General features: G+C 42.6%; 2 protein-coding genes across 3 annotated transcripts in view; one reads left to right on the forward strand and one right to left on the reverse strand.

The window, feature by feature from the left end:
- The window catches only part of SPRYD3 (SPRY domain containing 3), a 422,505-nt gene that overhangs the window by 375,809 nt on the left and 27,933 nt on the right, over window positions 1-18,763 (reverse strand). The window lies entirely within an intron of this gene.
- TNS2 (tensin 2) overlaps window positions 1-18,763 on the forward strand; it is a 119,597-nt gene that overhangs the window by 97,159 nt on the left and 3,675 nt on the right. For both annotated transcript variants that reach the window (XM_075265789.1, XM_075265790.1), the window contains exons 19-28: window positions 2,854-4,090; window positions 6,099-6,664; window positions 6,751-6,837; window positions 8,650-8,781; window positions 8,866-8,955; window positions 12,686-12,763; window positions 15,867-15,944; window positions 16,867-17,032; window positions 18,574-18,642; window positions 18,733-18,762. In XM_075265789.1, coding sequence (XP_075121890.1) covers window positions 2,854-4,090; window positions 6,099-6,664; window positions 6,751-6,837; window positions 8,650-8,781; window positions 8,866-8,955; window positions 12,686-12,763; window positions 15,867-15,944; window positions 16,867-17,032; window positions 18,574-18,642; window positions 18,733-18,762 — 2,533 coding nt within the window. The remainder of the gene's footprint in view (window positions 1-2,853; window positions 4,091-6,098; window positions 6,665-6,750; window positions 6,838-8,649; window positions 8,782-8,865; window positions 8,956-12,685; window positions 12,764-15,866; window positions 15,945-16,866; window positions 17,033-18,573; window positions 18,643-18,732; window position 18,763) is intronic.

The following is an 18,763-nucleotide window of genomic DNA, read 5'->3' on the forward strand; positions in this document are numbered from 1 at the left end:
ACGGGCACTCTTAGGGTGCGTACACACGGAGTAACGTGCCGCGTGATGAGGCACGCATAGAGCGTGTGAGACTTTGCGCGCCGTATACGCTCCCATTGATTTCAATGGGAGTTAGTCTTGTATATGTTGCGTTATTTTGAGGCCGTGATTTTGCGGCCGCAAAATAATGCGGTGTATACCAGACTAACTCCCATTGAAATCAATGGGAGCTTTTACAGTGCGCAAAGTCTCACACGCTGTATACGTGCCAGATCACGCGGCACGTTACTCCGTATGAATGGACCCTTAGTCTTATATACAGCAAGTCATGACGTCCTGTGAGTACTAACACCTCTCTGTCATAGTCAGCAGTAACTTTTTCTGCAATTTAAGCAATAGTAGCTCTTCTGTGGGATCTGATGTGCTAGCCCTTGCTCGCCATGTGCCCTTGATCCTGACACTGGCTCACCTCTTTACTTCCCTTGAACCACTTTTGGTAGGTGCTAACCACCGCATAACTAGAACATTGTGCAAGGCCTGCCATTTTGGAAATCTGACCTAGTCATCTAGCCATTATATTAGGTCTTTGTCAATTCACTCAGATGCTTATACTTGTCAGTTTTCAAGAAGTGACTGTTCACTTGTTCCATAATATATCCTACCCGTTGTCAGGAGCCATTGTCATGAGATATTCGGTGCTATAGACTTCACTGGTCAGTAGATTTAATGTTGTGACTGATGCATGTATATTTCTGGTGCCCAACTTGCAAATTTACCCCTTAGTGATGCAGTGTCTTACGACTTGCAGACCAGGAAGGCCTCATGTACATGGAGGAATTCAGTCCAGAAAATATGAACTGTATATTGGTACATTTCCTGGACTGAATGTGGTCCAGAGATCAGGACTCCTAGCATTATGGTGAGCGACTATATAAAGCACAAGATAGTAGACCCACGAGGAGGAGGGAGTCCTAGGGCCACAAGGAGGAGGAAGTCCTAGAGCCACAAGGAGGAGGAGGGAGTCCTAGAGCCACGAGGAGGAGGGAGTCCTAGAGCCACAAGGAGGAGGAGGGAGTCCTTGAGCCACGAGGAGGAGGGAGTCCTAGAGCCACAAGGATGCGAGGAGTCCTGATTTCCCAGTTGGGTTTGAACTTGAAAATCTGACTATTGTACATAGTGAATTTTCCAACTCATATTCACCCATGTGCAGGAAGCTTAAAGAAGTCGTCTCTTCTATATTCTTCAGCTATTTTCCCCCTGCATTTTACCTGCCAGTAGAAGTTCATTCAGTAGACAGAAATTGACTTTTAGTTGGCTGAATATTTTTCATTTCTGTATGTAAATTTTCAGGATAATCCATATTTTCAACAGGAACATAAAAAAAAAAATGTTACAGTTTCCACAGTCATTCCCTGTTCTGCCAACCTTCAACCCAACCATAAGACTCTTATGACTCAGTCTGGAGCTGCCAAGACTGTTTACAAGTCCCATGATACCGTAGCGCACTTTTAGAAACTCCCACCCTCCCATTAACTTTATCCTGTCAGGATAGTTCTGAGCTTTAATAGTTTCCCTCGCTGCCGAGGTGCGTGAAGCACATTTTATTACTATGTACATTCAGACTGAACTTTCTTTTAATGTCATTTTGGTTTGGATTAAGATCTTTCTTAAAAGCTTGCAGTAGAATAAAGGGGTGAAAACAAGTTTAATCATTGTATACTGAAAATAACTATGCAGATTTCTAATATCTGTTCACTGTAAACTGTGTTCTGGATCTGGAAACCATTATGTAGAGGCTCTGACACAGATAAAAGGTGGAATCCAGTTTATCCAATGTTCTAGATCAGTTCTTCTCAACCTCTATTACACATTCCCTTAAATAGTCTTAAGCAGGCCATATACATCAGTCGTCCATTAAGCGTCCGTCCTATCTATGATGGCACCGTTCATGAGAAAGTTCCCACCATCACCATTAAAAACTTAACTAGGACCTGTTTAGTGTAAAAAAAAAAAAAAAAAAGTAACGCATCCGTATACCAAATCTGTTAATCTGCACCTCTCAGACCCCATTCATTTATAATAGGGTCCCAAAGGGTTCTTTCATGGTGTCTGTGAGATTGATGGAAAATTATTGCTGCATACTACTCTAGTCTCAGTATCAAATCTGACCAACCCTAGTTGGAGTCTCTGACACCAGTATGAGCATAGTCTTATTTTGTTATCACTTATAACTGGTGGGTTCCTTGGAGGTACGTTGTTGGAACTTCCTGTCACTAGGAGAAAGTTGGCTTGAAACACTGCTCTAGACTAGGCCGAGTAGATCCAAAACTACATAAATCTCACTCCGCTCCTGTATCTATTTTGTATAAGTGTAGGTAAAATGTATCGTTCTGGATTCTAGGTAGTTTAGTGTTCAGAAGATTTTCTAGACTTAATACAATGCTGATTGTAGAGGACAAGGTTATGTGGGATTTCAGCCTATGGATGGGAATGAGCATATACATGGTGGATATGGCATATCTCAAAGTATATAGATGGGCTCTTACCCATCACTATACAATATCCAGTCCAGTTTTGTATTATGTGTTGAGAAGGCTGAGGACTGACTTGGACCATGACTTATCTTACGGTTAGTAATGGTTTATCTTGGCTTGTCTAACCATCCACTGCTCCAACATCCAAAAAAAAGATCAACATATACACTGCAAGGTGTTGTATAGGATTAGCTCAGCTCAATTCACTTTACTGGACAGATCTACAATACCAGACACAGCCCATAGACTGGAGTGATGTTGCGTAATGGAGTCATTTCCTACTGTGAAAGATTCAAGCAAGTTCCATAAGTTAACTAACCCCTCTTTTTTTTCTTTGCAGATGTCCCTGACCATGGTGTACCAAGGGACGCACAACCATTTCAGCCACAGAATCCAAGAGGGGCAGCACCTGCAGTCAGCGGCTCTACTATAGCACACACTAACCAGGTTGCTCATGTACAGAGTCCACTTCACACCAGTTCCCCATCAGGCATCCAAAATTCAGGACCCAACGCAAATCCCCATATACACAGTTCTTTGCAGGGGCGCAATTCAGTGCCAGCCGATGCCTTTGTGTATCCGCAGAGTCCTTTACATGCCAGTACCCCCATAAACACATATTGTCAGCCTGTGCAAACACAACATAATCTGATCCACACACAAAATACAGCTGTGCAAACCCAAACCCATATTCCAAATATGTCGCCAACAAATAGACCATTGATACAAACTGAGCATGGGACACAACCAAAAAGTCCACCTGTACAGCAAAATACTATCCAAAGACAGGGCTCAGGCATACAAAAACAGAGCCCTCCACGTGCACATGTGCATTTTCATAGTCAAGTTAGTGTCAGTCCAGTGCACTCTCAAAATCCTGTTCCACAAACTAATGGCTGTGAGCCAAAAAATAGTCCTGTAAAGTCCCAGAGTCTGGAGCAAACACACAACACATCAGGGCAATTGCCTGTGACACAGGAACAAACAGTACAGATGCATACAATTGTGCACAGACAGAGCTTCAATGCACCTGTACGCTCACAAAGTGAAGTAACAGTGCCCAGTAATGGACAGAAACAGGGTCCAGCTCCACACTCTCCTTTAACCTCCCAAAGTTCTGGAACCCAAGGCCAAGCTGCCGTGCACACCCAGTTCTCAAAACCCCATTCACCTGTGCACACGCAGAACTCTGTAGGTCAGGCAACCACTGTTGTACGCACACAAGGTGGATTTGTACAGGCAAATAAGCCTAAACAGACTTCATTTCACCCACAAAGTCCTATCAGCACAAGCAGTCCATGTATTCCTACAAATAGCACTGTGCAAAGTCAGAGTCATGTGTATTCAGACAACACAGTGCAAGTCCAGAGCACAGTGCACACCCAGATGCCTTCTGTAGCGTTACACAGTCCTGTCCACAAGCAGGCGCCACAAGGCCACAACACTGTGCACATACAACACAATTCTTTACAGACATTCAGAAATCCTTGTAATCAAAGTCAGCCGACTCCGAACAACCAGGTGATGCAAACGCAGATCCAGTCTACACATCCATCCATCCAATGTAGCACAGAGAGGTAAGTATTCTTCTACACTTCAGCCTATTCAAAGATATATTTTGTATAACTTTTGCATTACTTCTCTTGTACCAGGTTCTGGGGATAATATCACTCTAAGGAGAGATCACCTAGTTCTCTGGTGTATGAAGTCTTACAAAAGGCTATTTTAGCTCCACTGTGGGGGATTATGGGAAAAATATGCAAACCTATTTCCTAAGATGTAAATAGGAAAACAGTGCCTCTGCTTGCTGCCCTCTAGGGGTAGCTCCCTTAACATCATGCCCGACTTTTTCAACAAGCCTTTGCTGCTGTGATACTGAATTAAGCCAAATCAATATCCCAGCTGTGGACAGTGTGGTTTCCTATTTACATCTTGGGAAACAGATTTGCATATTTTCCTTTCTCTTGAACCAGCCATGGTCAAGGTTGTAATGTAATGTAGAACTGCGTTAACAATCCTGCAGGCTTCAGAGCCTCCATTACCTTTTGCTGGTTCAATGGGGGGAATTTAGTAAGACTGGGGTTTCCTACACCAGATTAAATAAAGTTCCTTGACTGGTTCCAACCTCATAATAATTCCAGCACAATCCGGTGCACCAGAACTGAGATCTACACCAGTCAGGAACCCATCTACAACAGACAACTGGTAGAGATGGTTTGGTAAATATTCCAAAATGTCTTCTTAGAGTTTTCTCTAGCGATTTACATTCTGGAAAGTGTCGCCTTTGCACAAGGCACAGGAAGGGTGGTCGATGAATTTCATCATGGCTGGGTAGAGTACATAGTAGTAAATTTAGATTTAATCCAGATCTACACGGGCATATTTAGTCTGTGAAATACAGACCAATGTCGGCTGTGTCTCCAGGACTGAACACTCGTGGTTTCAGTACGTGATAATATTCCTGCAGGGAGACAGGGACCCCTAGCCTCCTCGATGACTGTGATGCTTGGAATTCTGGTCCTTGCTGAGATTTCGGTCCAGGAAATAAGGCCAGAAAATTGGAACAATGGACGCCAGATAAATGTCCATCATCATTGACTTCAGCGTTAAAGTAATGAACTTTGTTTTCCTTTTCTTTCCTTCTCATGACATCGGCTCCCTGGTGAAGCAGTGTCAATATTGTGCTTGCTCTGGGGTTGCTATGGTAGCATCAGCGGACTGTAACTCTGCATCAACATCCTGTTATTTGACCCCCACTCATAAGAACACATTTACACAAGAGGAGATCACATGACAGAAAGTCTGTCCACCAAGTTGATGCGATTATGGAAACTACTTAAGGTGCCCACACACCATTAATTCCTGCTGGCTGCTGAATGCTTGGCCTGACTCTCCCATATACTTACATGTTTCTGGATAGAATATAATAAGACAGGTATTTTTACGCGGCACCTCGGCCTGTCTTGGTCTTTGAGCTACTCGACCTGCTTATCTAAAAATTTGGTGAGCAAGTCGTAAAATGGAGAAAGTGGTTGTGTGCCAAAAATGCGCCAGTTTTGAACAAATATTTTTTGCCTGAATTATCAAAAAGCCATGTGGCAGAATGGTAGTGTGCGCCATTTAGGAGCTGTCATAGATTTCCTATGTAACACACCAGTTATAGTAAATTTGTTGGCTAGACGCATTCCTACTCCACCCACTTTTATAAAAGGTGCCGAGTGGGGTACAGAAAGAGAGAAGTGGGGCACTTTTTTTTTTTTTTTTTGCAATGTAGATTGTGAGCCCCATATAGGGATCACAACGTACAATTTTGTTTCCTATCAGTATGTCTTTGTGGAATGGGAGGAAATCCACACAAACACGGGGAGAACATACAGACTCCTTGCAGATGTTCTTCCTGGTGGGATTCAAACCCAGGACCCCAGCGCTGCAAGGCTTACCACTGAGCCACCGTGTTGCCCCAGAAGTGGGGCATTTTTGACGCAAAATAGGACCTGTGTGTTAAAAATGTGCCATAACCATTCACTGTCTACACTAGTTTTCTCACGAGAGCCATGCATTGACGCATATGTTTGTATATTACAGGGTTGGAGTCACCGATTCTAATGTAAATCTTACTTCAACTAATTCTGAAGGAAACTTTTCACATTCTGCATCCCCACCTCGGGTTTCAAAAGTTGCCCCTCAGATGCCTGTAAGTCCTACTACAAGAATAATAGAAGAAGCAAAGGAACATCCATCATTCAGTCCTGCACCAGTCCCTACTGAAACAAGTCCTCAAGCAGCCCAGTACAATGTACCCCCTGAAGCTTCCTGCCCTCCACAGTTGCCCCCAACGTTAAATCCTGTCGCACCGCAGAAAAGGAGTGTTACGATGATTCTGCCTGAGGCTCCTATCATCTGTCATGGGGCTGAGGTTACAACAAGTCCTCCACTATCACCAATGGGAAGTCAATGTGAGCTCCTGTCTCCCTCTCCCACTCCATTATTTCCCATTAGTACTGTTTATTACTCAGGCAGCCCATGCCCTCCAAATTCCCACCCACCCACTTTGCCTGAAAAGTGCCACACTCCAGTTGCAGGGGATAAATTAGGGACCCTTGGAAGATCAAGTGAACAGCAAGCGGATAAATCTCCCTCTTCAGTCAAAGGTTAGTAAATGTATTTTATTATTAGCCTGTGTCTTTTATTTTATGCATTGCAGAGTGACCTTTTTGTTTTTGCTCCAAATATTTAGATATACAACTGGACATTCCTCCAGCTTCCAACTTTGTGCAAGATTTTTCAAGATTTTGGTATAAGCCAAACATCTCCAGGGAGCAAGGTAATGAACAATCCAGTATATACAGTATTGTATTTTGGTCCCATTGTGCCTTCTAAGAGGTGGTCATTTCATTGACATACTGTCCATGGTCCACCAACTTTTCATACCAATTGACCCACATTACATACATAGTTCACTGTAGCACATAAATCTGTACCAACCATATGAATATATTTGGTCCATCCATTGCTTATCTTATGACATATCCTACTTAGCATCATGTTCTTCTATACTTGCCAAGTATAATGATAGACACCTAAAAACCATAGCTAGTCGATTATAGGTGATATAATGTGTGAAATGACTGTGGTAGCCACCAGATATTAAAGAGGACCTTTTACCACCTCCACAAAATCCAGCTTTGCATCTTATTTATAGTCGCTGCTCCACTGATTCTGGCACAGTTGGAATTTTTTCTGTAGCCCCCACCGTTACTAAGCTATCAGTGCTGTTAGTTTTGGTGCCTGATATGCTATTTAGGCTCTGTACTGTCAGGTGGGTGGGGTCAGGCAGGAACAGGCAAGGGTTGCAATTCTGAGAGGTGAACAGTGTTTCATCTTGCTTGCTCCAGCCTTTCCACCTGTAGGTACAGAGCTATATTGTATATGAGTCACCAAAACTAACTGTACTTATGGCTCAGGAATGGTGAAAGCTAGAGAAAAAAATTCCAAATATGCCAGAATCAATGTAGCAGAATCAACCTGTTAAATGCTAAGAGCTGGAGTTGGTCGAGGTGGTGAAAGGTCCTCTTTAAGTCTTTAAACTGTTAGTAATATTTTTAGAGCTCTCTCTGACTAAGGCAGCTGTTCTTATCCAGTGGGTAACGACCCCTTTGGGGGTCGAACGACCATTTCACTGGGGCCGCCTAAGACCATTGGAAAACACATATTTCTGATGATCTTAGGAACCAAGACACTGATCCCAGATTTAACTCATCTAATGTAAATATCAGATATTTACGCTACGATTCATAACAGTAACAAAATTACAGTTATGAAGTAGCAATGAAAATAATTGTATGGTTGGGACTCACCACAATATGAGGAACTGTATTAAATAGTAAGGTTCGGAACCTCTGGACTAAGTGATTCTGTCCATACATAGTGTATAAGAAAATTGGTTTATCATGATGTATATGGAGAGGGAGGGGAGGAGGGAAATAGACATGAGGCTGTCTACAGAATGAAATAAGTTATTTCTCCTTGGAGGCAGGATAGTAATTCCTGATAGGCCACCAATGTTATGAAAGAAAGCTGTCACTCCATATTGTCTTTTATTTCTCTGATGTGTTTGCACCTTAAGGAGCTCTCCGCTTCCTCCCCCTCCCTCTCCTTAGAATTCCATTGTACAGAATTGATAAGTGACAGAAGGAAGCAAATAAGTGAAGAAACAGACACTTTCCTTTAATAACGTATATTACATAATCCGCCATCTTCCCTGGCACTGTGGATTTATGAAAATGAGTGAAAGTTTAGTTTTGTTGTAAGGACCATCCATAGCTGAATAAAACTGCTTCACAATTCTATGTATTTGGTGTTGTTGAGATCCTTGTCAGGGTAAATACAGACAACATCGGGATGACATGAGGTATTGGTTATGTTTTTGGATGTTTGTATGTTTAATGAATGGCTTCTGTTGCCAAGACATCCCTTTAAGGTCTGGTGGATTTATTCGGGGGTTTTGGTAATTGATAAGGAGTTGACAATTCTCATGTCATATCTTATTATTATCTTACTCATGTCATATCTTATTATTATCTTACTCATGTCATATCTTATTATTATCTTACTCATGTCATATCTTACTTTTCAGCCATTGCCCTTTTAAGAAGTGCAGAACCAGGTTCTTTCCTGATTCGGGACAGCAACTCTTTTCGAGGGGCATATGGTTTGGCTCTGAAGGTTTCCAGCCCACCTCCAAATGCAGTGACGCAGCCATGTAAAGGTAGTGCATTGGTCTAACTTGTAGACCCTCTCCTCAATATTCATAGTCCATATAACTGTAACATGAAGTTGTGCCTGTCTGCAGATCCCTCCGAGCAGCTGGTCCGTCACTTTCTCATAGAGACTGGGCCGAAAGGAGTGAAAATTAAAGGTTCCCCGATTGAACCCCATTTTGGTAAGTTAGAAACTGATCTCACTGATATCCTTGGTTATCCTTCACCACAAATCTACTTATCCACTTATCTACAAATTACATACCTGTGTTCGCTTTCACGCAGTATTCCCATATGTATTCATTGTGGAACGTGCCAGATCAAAGAGCGTTTATGTGTTTCATCTGTTCCTACACATCCCACAGGGGATACACATCCCTCCATATTATTCAGCCTGGTTATGTAGCAGTAAATTCCTTCTGTCATAATATTGCATAACTATGAAGATTTACATGAAACAGCAAAGCTATAAGAGCTTTTCCCGTGAACATAACCATATTTCAGTTTATAGAGAATTAATAGATAAACATTTTGCTAATATAATTAAAACGTGCAGATTTTATAAGATATTTACTAATTATCGTAGTAATGACAGACTGTTGTCTTGGTCGGTCGTCAATAGATACGATCCTTAATATCAGTGGCGTAACTAGGAATGGCAGGGCCCTGTGGTAAACTTTTGACATGCCGGGGCTTGCGTTGCGAAGTATAAAGACACAAGCCCCGGTACATGTGATGTCTGGGACGTCACCCAAGTAGGCCTGAAGCCTTCTGGAGCCAGGAGAGGTTAGTAACAGTGGTTTTTATGTTAACCTCACCTTCCCTGGGCCTCCAATCATTATACTTGGGGGTCTGATGCACAGTCCCCTGTGCGGGACGCATAATATAGAACAAGTCTTATTCCTGTCCTATATTGCGGCTTGTGCTTCCGAGGCTCTTATTTATTTAATGAATGGAGCCACGAAAACACAGCCAGTACATAGCTAGACATTCGCTTTCAATTCATGACAGGCTGGTTGCGGCACGGTCGTATGCAACCGGCCTAAGGAATAAGAAAGTCATGGCTGGGTTTCTGGTCAGTGCCATATCATGCGAAGTTCCTGAATTGAGGGTTAGATATAGGGTTATAGTTATATTCATGGGAATACGCCTTTAGGCCGGGGCCGCATGTGGCGTAAATGCCACGATTTGCCTGCTGGAGATGTTTTGATTGTATTCAGGACACCTACCACAAGCATCAAGTGGTGACCTGTACACAAGTGACCCGTGACTGCGAGGCCAGTTGGTCATGTGGCATTTGTGTGCAGGTCACTGCTGGGGCCAGGGATTCTCTGAATACAATCAGAACATCACCAATTCTGGTCTGGCAAGGACCAGAAATGGTGGGGAGCGCGCTATCAGCTCCGAAAGGGAAGACCTAGAAAAGGTAAGTTAGCTTTATTTTTTTACAATTTTCTTTTTTTTTTTCTTTTGGACAACCCGTTTAAGAATGTAATGATCTATTGGTGGAAGATGCAACCAAGGAAGCCCACAAGAGTGATGTGACAGTAACAGCTGGAAAAAAAAGCAACCCTTTTGGATATTTACCTCATCTTGTAATCCATTTCTATCCAAGGGATTCCTCCTAGCATCAAGTAATCCTTTGCTGTCCGTGTGTGCTTTATCCTCTAAATCCGACCCCTGATTTATTCTTCTGAGGTTTCTGGGACTTGGTTAATCTGTCTTGGCTGCCTGGGACCATGAATGAGTGATTCTGTGTTTAGATGGTGTGTTCAGTCGTAATTCTTTGGGTTGCAGAGATTTCCTGTCTGGCCTTGGCTTTCTCAGTCATATCTGCGTGGGTTGTACTTCTTTCCCTTCTCCATTCCTGGTTTTGTGGCTTGATGAAGTTTTATGTGGTTTTGTCAGAAGTTGGTGAAAAAGTAATGGTGGGAACTATGGCTCCAGACAAAGTAATCTTTATTCCCATATCATGTAGTGAAATACAGTACGATGCTTGGAGTTATTCACTGTTTTTAGAGAGTGGAAAACATTCTCCAATAGATTTGTGCTGGTAAAGGGTTTTAGGGCTGGTTCACACACACACTTTATGTCACTGTTTAAGAATCGCCTTTGTTTAATGTTCAATTCTACAAATGTTTCTCATTTAAAAATGGCAGCAATAAAAAAAAAAAAACTACATTCTGAGCTTGCTGCTTTTTGGAAAAAAAAACACTGTGCAAAAAAATACCAAAGAAATCAGCGAATTGTCAGCTGTAACCTCCGATTTTGGCATGTTTGACCAATGATCTATTGTGTTTAGGGTTTCCCCAATTTCGTCCTGTGGCAGATAAAACATGCCCGATGCTTTGTTCCCATCGAAGATTAGGCAGTGGAGCCCGGCAGGAATGTATTCTCCTTTCCCCTGTGAAATAGTGTGCATTCTCAGTTAAGTCGGGAGATATAGCTGGCGGATGAACAATCTGATAAGTAATTTGCATAATTTCTTGTAAAATAAAACCATCAGTGGAACCTACACAGAGAAAAACCATCATGGAAGGATTAGTGGATGACTCCTTCTGGTTGTGGCTTAAAAGTACTGATGCAAAATACAGTCCACAATACTGCCATGTGAAAGTGACCCATGGTACCTGCCAAGCCTTTACCAAGCTGTTGAAATGGAGAAACTATTATTTTCTAACCAGTACTAATTTTCTTGTCTATAGAATTACTAATCTCTTGCCAGATATACCAGAGATCTTCTTACACTGTCCAGTATTTGAAAGGATGAGTGCGGGTCAATGTTAGGCATTTGCATTGGGCTATCACTGTATATAGACTGATGCAAAGGACATTGCGGAAGAACAGTCATTAACACAGTCGGTTCTCCGACATTCAGTTGTGTTGATTATTGGAAGTAGATTCCTGTTCACACAGAGTTATATTTTACCAAGGCCTTCCACCTGTGGCACCCAATGGTCATGGAATTTTCTTTTAGTTAGACTGAATTATACCCTAGACTTACCTGCAAAAACACAGCTATTGGGCGCCATGAGTGGGTAGAACTTTGGCCATGTGCTGTTGACACACTATGTGGCCGAGTGTACAGGCCTAAGAGGGGCAATTTTATGCACGTTGGTGGCGACAAGCAGATCCAAGTGCCGTCCATCCCCCATTGACTTCAATGGGGGTGGGGGGGTTTGCGTTCCGCTCTGTTCCGATGACATGGATAAGTTCTATAACCATCAGAATGGAATAGAGCATTGCCCCGTGATTGGAAGAGGCTCGGACCGTATACTCGGTTATGTACATGAGGCCTAAAAGAACATTTGTTCAGGTTTTATTCATGACGTTTTTGAAGGCAAAACCAGGTGTGGATCATAAAGGGTGAGAACTTGTAAAGGACACATGGTACTTTATCTCTTATTTAATCCACTCCTGGTTCTGGCTCAAAAACTGCATAAAAAACAGAATGTGTGTCCTTACCCTAAGCACCAACCTAAAGATCTTTTAAGACATTTGGTTATTACATATGTAAAGTTTGTCTATACACTAGATTTTTATTGCCATATGATACCAATTTTGATAAGGCTCATTGATAGGCTAATGCCTGAGAGGCCTGGAAAACTGTCCTGCAAGGAATGGGAAACAAGGATCGGGCAGGTTGTATTGTCTTATCCTGTTTTTGTTCGGGATGTATGGCCGCCACTTATCCTGTTCTTTCCTGCTCGGGATGTATGGCCACCACTTATCCTGTTCTTTCCTGCTCGGGATGTATGGCCACCACTTATCCTGTTCTTCTATTTGCCCTTAGTCAGGATGAATGTGCATGTTAGTGTAATAGTCTGCCGGCCTAGTGATTGTGACTCGAGTCGCCATCTCATGTACGGTATATTCGGCTTAGATGACAATTGTGTCTCTTGTGATTCTTAGGAAGCCTGTCAGCCCTGGTGTCCCAGCATTCAGTCACTCCTCTGTCTCTGCCTTGTAGACTTCGCGTCCCTGACAAAGGTAAGTAGATGCATCTAATCCCTAGAACCATAATAAACTATTTCTATTTGTTTGTTCCACCCTGTTTTTATTGTTGTGTACGCCGACCTCAAAGAAAGTGATCTTCACAGATTTTACTAGAACATGTAGACATATTGGCTATTTAGACAGGCGTCCTAGATAATATTATAGTGGCTGCCATCATATTAAGACACTGTCACAAAGCTGTTTAAAAATAAGGAGGACAGCCATTTCTTTACAGATGTCAGAAATTTTACTAGCTCAAGCTGTCTTTAAAGAGGACGTGTCAAATGCTTTGTGGCTATTAACAGTATCAAGTAGGGGGCTTAAAGACATATCTAAACATAGCTATGTGACTGTAGACAGACTTAGCAGTGCAGAGAAATCTTGTTTGCAAATTAAGTCATAAGTGCCCCAAGGGCGATCCCAATCCAAGCAAGTGCTCCCACCAAATACAGTAATGGGATGGTGTTAGATAGGATATAGGACTTGTGTGACTTGGGACCACCCTTGGTGCACCTGGAGCCTTATTTACATACATGATGAAAGTTGTTTTATCTGTACCGCTAAGTCTGTGACCTAAAAGATATATATGTATGACTTTAACCCCTTCCCGCCGATGGCATTTTTTGATTTTCGTTTTTCGTTTTTGACTCCCCTCCTTCTAAACCCCATAACTTTTTTATTTCTCCGCTCCCAGAGCCATATGAGGTCTTAATTTTTGCGGGACAAATTTTTCTTCATGATGCTACCATTAATTATTCTATATAATGTACTGGGAAGCAGGAAAAAAATTCAGAATGGGGTGGATTTGAAGAAAAAATGCATTTCTGCGACTTTCTTACGGGCTTTGGTTTTACGGCGTTCACTGTGCAGCCAAAATGACATGTCCCCTATATTCTGTGTTTCGGTACGGTTCCAGGGATACCAAATTTATATGGTTTTATTTACATTTTGACCCCTAAAAAAAATTCCAAAACGGTGTTAAAAATTTTTTTTTCTAAAAGTTGCCATATTCCGACGGCCGTAACTTTTTTATACATAGGTGTATAAGGATGCATAGGGCGTCTTTTTTTGCGGGGTTGGGTGTACTTTTTAGTTCTACCATTTTCGGGAAATGTTATTGCTTTGATCACTTTTTATTCAAATTTTTATCAGAATCAAAACAGTGAAAAAACGGCGGTTTGACACTTTTGACTATTTTTCCTGCTACGGCGTTTACCGAACAGGAAAAATATTTTTATAGATTTGTAGAGCGGGCGATTTCGGACGCGGGGATACCTAACATGTATATGTTTCACAGTTTTTAACTACTTTTATATGTGTTCTAGGGAAAGGGGGGTGATTTGAACTTTTAATACTTTTTATATTTTTTTATATTTTTTTTTACTTTTTTTTTTTATTTTTTTTTTGCATTTATTAGACCCCCTAGGGGTGTTGAACCCCAGGGGGTCTGATCACTAATGCAATGCATTACAATGCTAATGCATTGCAAAAAATCATCATCTCTTTTGCAGGCTGCATAGACCAGCCTGCAAAAGAGAGGATTTGCAGACCGGCTGGGAGCCTTTAACAAGGCTCCCGGCTGTCATGGCAACGGGGGGTCGGCCCTGGAGCATGCTCCAGGAGCCAGCGATAACTGCCAAAATGGCGGCGCCCATGCGCCGCCGGGAAAATGGCGCCTCCGGCGCCTTTGACAGCAGCGCCGGAGGGGTTAATGCCTCTGATCGGTCCGGGGACCGATCGGAGGCATGAGAGCCGGTTGTCTACTGCTTAAAGCAGTAGACACCCGGAGGCTATGGCGGCCGCCCAGCTCCCGGGCGGTCGCCATAGTTACAGACCCGACACTTGCCGTACTATTACGGCGCATGTCGGGAAGGGGTTAAAGGGATTCAATCATTAGAATCCTGTTTTTAGCTAAACCCACATCAGAATAGCCTTTAGAAAGGCTATTCTTCCCCTACCTTTAGATGTCGTTCCTTAGATATCCCGGTTTTCGTCCATATGCTAGTTAGCTTTCTCGCAGCATCGGGGGCGATCCCCAGCACTCAAGCAGCACTGGGGGTGTCCCCTGTGCTACGAAAAAACTCTCCAGCTCCACCTTCTACTGTTCGCCGCCTCCACCTCTTCTTTCTTCTTTGGCCATAGGAAAGTGGCCGACTGTGCCCACTGTGCATGTCCATCGGCCATTTTCCTGTGGCCTCTTCCGTTTGGCCACAGGAAAATGGTGACAGACATGCGCAGTCGGCGCTTTTTGAAGAAGACAGGACAAGGAAGAAGAGGTGGAGGAGGTGAACAAGACGAAAGTGGCGCTGGATAGTTTTCTTGCTGCGCAGGGGACACCCCCAGTGCTGCAAGAAAACTTATTAGTGTATGGACAAAAACCGGGATATCTAAGGAATGGTGGAGCGAAGAAGACATCTAAAGGTAGGAGAAGAATAGTCTTTCTGAAGGCTATTTCGATGTGGGTTTAGCTTAAAACAGGATTCTAATGATTGAATACCTTTAAACCTCCAACCTGGCGCTGTTAGCTAAATAACGTCCACCACATTATGCATATATTTGGGATGGGACGTAACTATTCCCACTAAAGGAAATAGAATAGTTTGTAGAACAGAAATTACAGGCCCAAAGCCTGAGGCTGCACTGACAGATTCTGATGACAACCTTTTCTGTCCTGCTCTATTAGGTGCAGTGTTGTCATGGAGTCGGGGGACAAACTTATTAATCCCCTAGTCATTTTATTCACCAAAAAAAAAAGTTGTAAATTTGGGGTTTCTGACTTTGTAAATGTCACCTTTAACAACATTTTTTACAAGTGTTGTTTTTACGTTGTCCCCTGAAAAGTGAGGTCTCTAGGACAATATTACCGGCACTACAGATAAATGCGTCAGAATCTTCTCAGGCTTTGGGCCTGGTAATAAGCAATGATGTAAGAGATTACACTACAGTACTAGGTCAGCCATTAGATGCATCTTTTACAGCCATGTAGGACTATTATTTTTTATAGATATTTCAATTCGGATCATTAAATATTAAAACAATCATATTTCCAGCGTTGGTTCTGTATGAGCTGTTGATGTTTGTCCTCTGTCATGTGTAGATCTGGTAGAGCAGAGTTCAGATGTTGTCGTTCCCACGAATATGAGTACAGCGGCGGACTTACTACGACAAGGAGCAGGTATGTATACGGATGACACCAGCAGTGACCACAAAACTACGTATTTGCAGCCATATTAGTTGTCAGCCTTTTTATTTAAAGGGTATGAACGAACGAATAAAATAGTACAAACAGCATCACTCTTGTCCATGGACTGTATTACAACTCTGTGCCTTTAATTTAAAGGGGTTATGCCACAAAAGAATATTTACTCACTATCCATAGGATAGAGGATAAATTGCTGACTGTTGGGAATCTGACCGCTGAGATGCCCAGTGTTCCTGAGAATATTGCGAATGTAGCAGTTATTGGGGGGCAATTCCATCACCCGCTCCATTCATTTCAATGGACAGGCAGAGACAGCCAAGTGCCGTAGTTTGTTATGAATGGAGCGGGGATGCAACTGCCCCCCATAGCTGCTACATACACAATGGGGGTAAAAGTTCACCCTCGTACTCTGGCCGACCTCCTCTGATCAACAATTTATCCTCTATTCAGAACCTTTTTTGTGGCTTAGCCCCTTTAATTGGGCTGCAATACTAGACACAACCTATGGAATAAAATGGTGCTCTTTCTGTACCCTCTTTCTAAACTCATACACCCATACAACCCATTTACAGCCACACTAGAAGCTAAGACACTGAGAGAAATGTTATTGCATAGTGTAACCGTATCCTAATAGTATATCCACTTAAAGGAACACGCCAGGCAAATCTGATTCAGTTTTATACCCGGCGCAGGCCTTGAGGGGGTGGAGCATGACACATTTATTCTCTGTAGGGTTCTCTTTGAACCCAATGACATGCTCCACCCTCTCCGGCCCTGCAATAGGTATAACAATACTGTGAATTGGCTTTGCCTGGATTGTTCCTTTAATATGGGTGGTTGTATGTGGAATCCATCTTTTCTCTGCATAATCTGTACATCTCATCTCTACCCTCAGCCTGCAGTGTTCTCTTCCTTGGTTCTGTGGATACAGAGTCTCTGACAGGCCCTCAGGCTATTTCTAGGGCTTCCAGTGCCATCTTGACTCCCCCTAGGTCTACTGCAACTACTGTCCATTTCAAGGTGTCTGACCAAGGAATCACACTGACCGACAGCCAGCGCAAGTAAGTTCAGATAAGTGCCTATTATTGTATGTGCTGCAAAGTTTTACAAATTTACAAAACAGTAACAAACATCCTTATTTAGGGTGGAAAATAAAGTTATAGGAGGGAAATATAGAGAGAGTCTAAACAAAATAGGCCAGCAAGGATACAGTGCATAGTTATTATTGTTAATGTCCCAAAAATTCCAATTGTTTTCTCATTAGAGTATTTCTGTCATCTAATAGCAAAAACATTCTTCTATTTTGAAATTAAAAACAATTCGTTTAACGTCTGTGGATGGTGGAGGGGAAGCTGGCCAGTGTTTTGTGTCTTTGTTAGCACTTCAGACTTCTAGGAGTATGTGTCCTGTTGTTTCAATATGAATCTGCATGAATACCTTCGCTATGATGTCATAGTGGGCATTAGTCCTGTACTGTGACATCACTGTGTGCATTAAGCCTGTGCTATGATGTTGTAGTGGTTATTACCCTCGTACTGTGACATCACTTTTTATTGTCCCTGTGTTATGATGTCATAGTGGGTATTATCCTGGTACTGAGACATCACTGTGTCCATTATCCCTGTGCTATGATGTCATAGTGGGTATTAAGGGGGAAGAAAACAGGGGGAAATGTACTACCCCTCCAGTCTTCTGGCATAGAGAGGTTTAAATGTGGTGCATCTTTGGCGCATAGCCTTTTTTGTGCAAAAGATGCGCCACATTGTTGGTTCTGCGATCACCGTTTTCTACAAAAGTGATCGAGGGAATACTTAAGGGTAAGTTCACACGGCGATTTTTGGTCTGTAACCTGAATGAATGAATGGGCCTAGTCTGGAGGAGAGAGTGTCTTCAGGCCGAACCGTGAGGCGACTCAGCCTGAAGAATGAGCATCTCGCTCCCCGAAAAAACTCCTTAGCGGCTCCCATTGATTTCAATGGGAGCCGTCTTTTTGGTCAGGATTTTGAGGCGGATACGGCCTCAAAACCGTGACCAAAAAACTATGAGTGAACTTACCCTAAGGGCCAGTTCACACGGAGTAAACTGGCGCGCAATCTGGCACGTATACATGTGTCAGATTTTGCGTGCTCAAAAAAGATCCCATTGATTTCAATGTGGGTTACGATTGTATAACGCGCTTAATTTTGCGCCCGCAAAATTACGCACATTATACGATCGTAACCCACATTGAAATCAATGGGATCTTTTTTGAGCACGCAAAATCTGACACGTGTATGCATGCCAGGTTGCGTGCCAGTTTACTCCGTGTGAACTGGCCCTAAGATGGACCAGAGCAGGGCTGCCTCGGCCCAAGTGTATTATAACTTATGCCACAAAACTAGTTTGTTATTGAGCTTTGGAGAAACAAAAGAGGCGATTATATTTTTTGGGCGTATTGCAGAACATGTATCTGACTCTTGTAAGAAATGTCCGACCCTTAAATATGTATAGAAGTCCTGTTGAGGTAACTGATATTGTGTAGTAAGATCCCAGAAGGAGATGAGTTATTAGATGTTCCCTGCATTATGCATTGATGTCTTTTGGGTTTGGTTGTGTTTTCTAGACTGTTCTTCAGGCGACATTATCCTGTTTCCAGTGTAACATATTGTAGTGCCGACCCACAGGACCGCAGGTACCAGACATTATATTACGTCTCAGTTTTTGCCATATTCTTGTATTTTTTAGGGTTTTCTTTTCCTAAAATTGTATAATTTTATTTCAGGTGGACGAACCCGGACAAGACAACATCAAAG

This window comes from Leptodactylus fuscus, chromosome 2 (genome assembly GCF_031893055.1).
Source record: "Leptodactylus fuscus isolate aLepFus1 chromosome 2, aLepFus1.hap2, whole genome shotgun sequence".
NCBI classification, from domain to species: Eukaryota; Metazoa; Chordata; class Amphibia; order Anura; family Leptodactylidae; genus Leptodactylus; species Leptodactylus fuscus.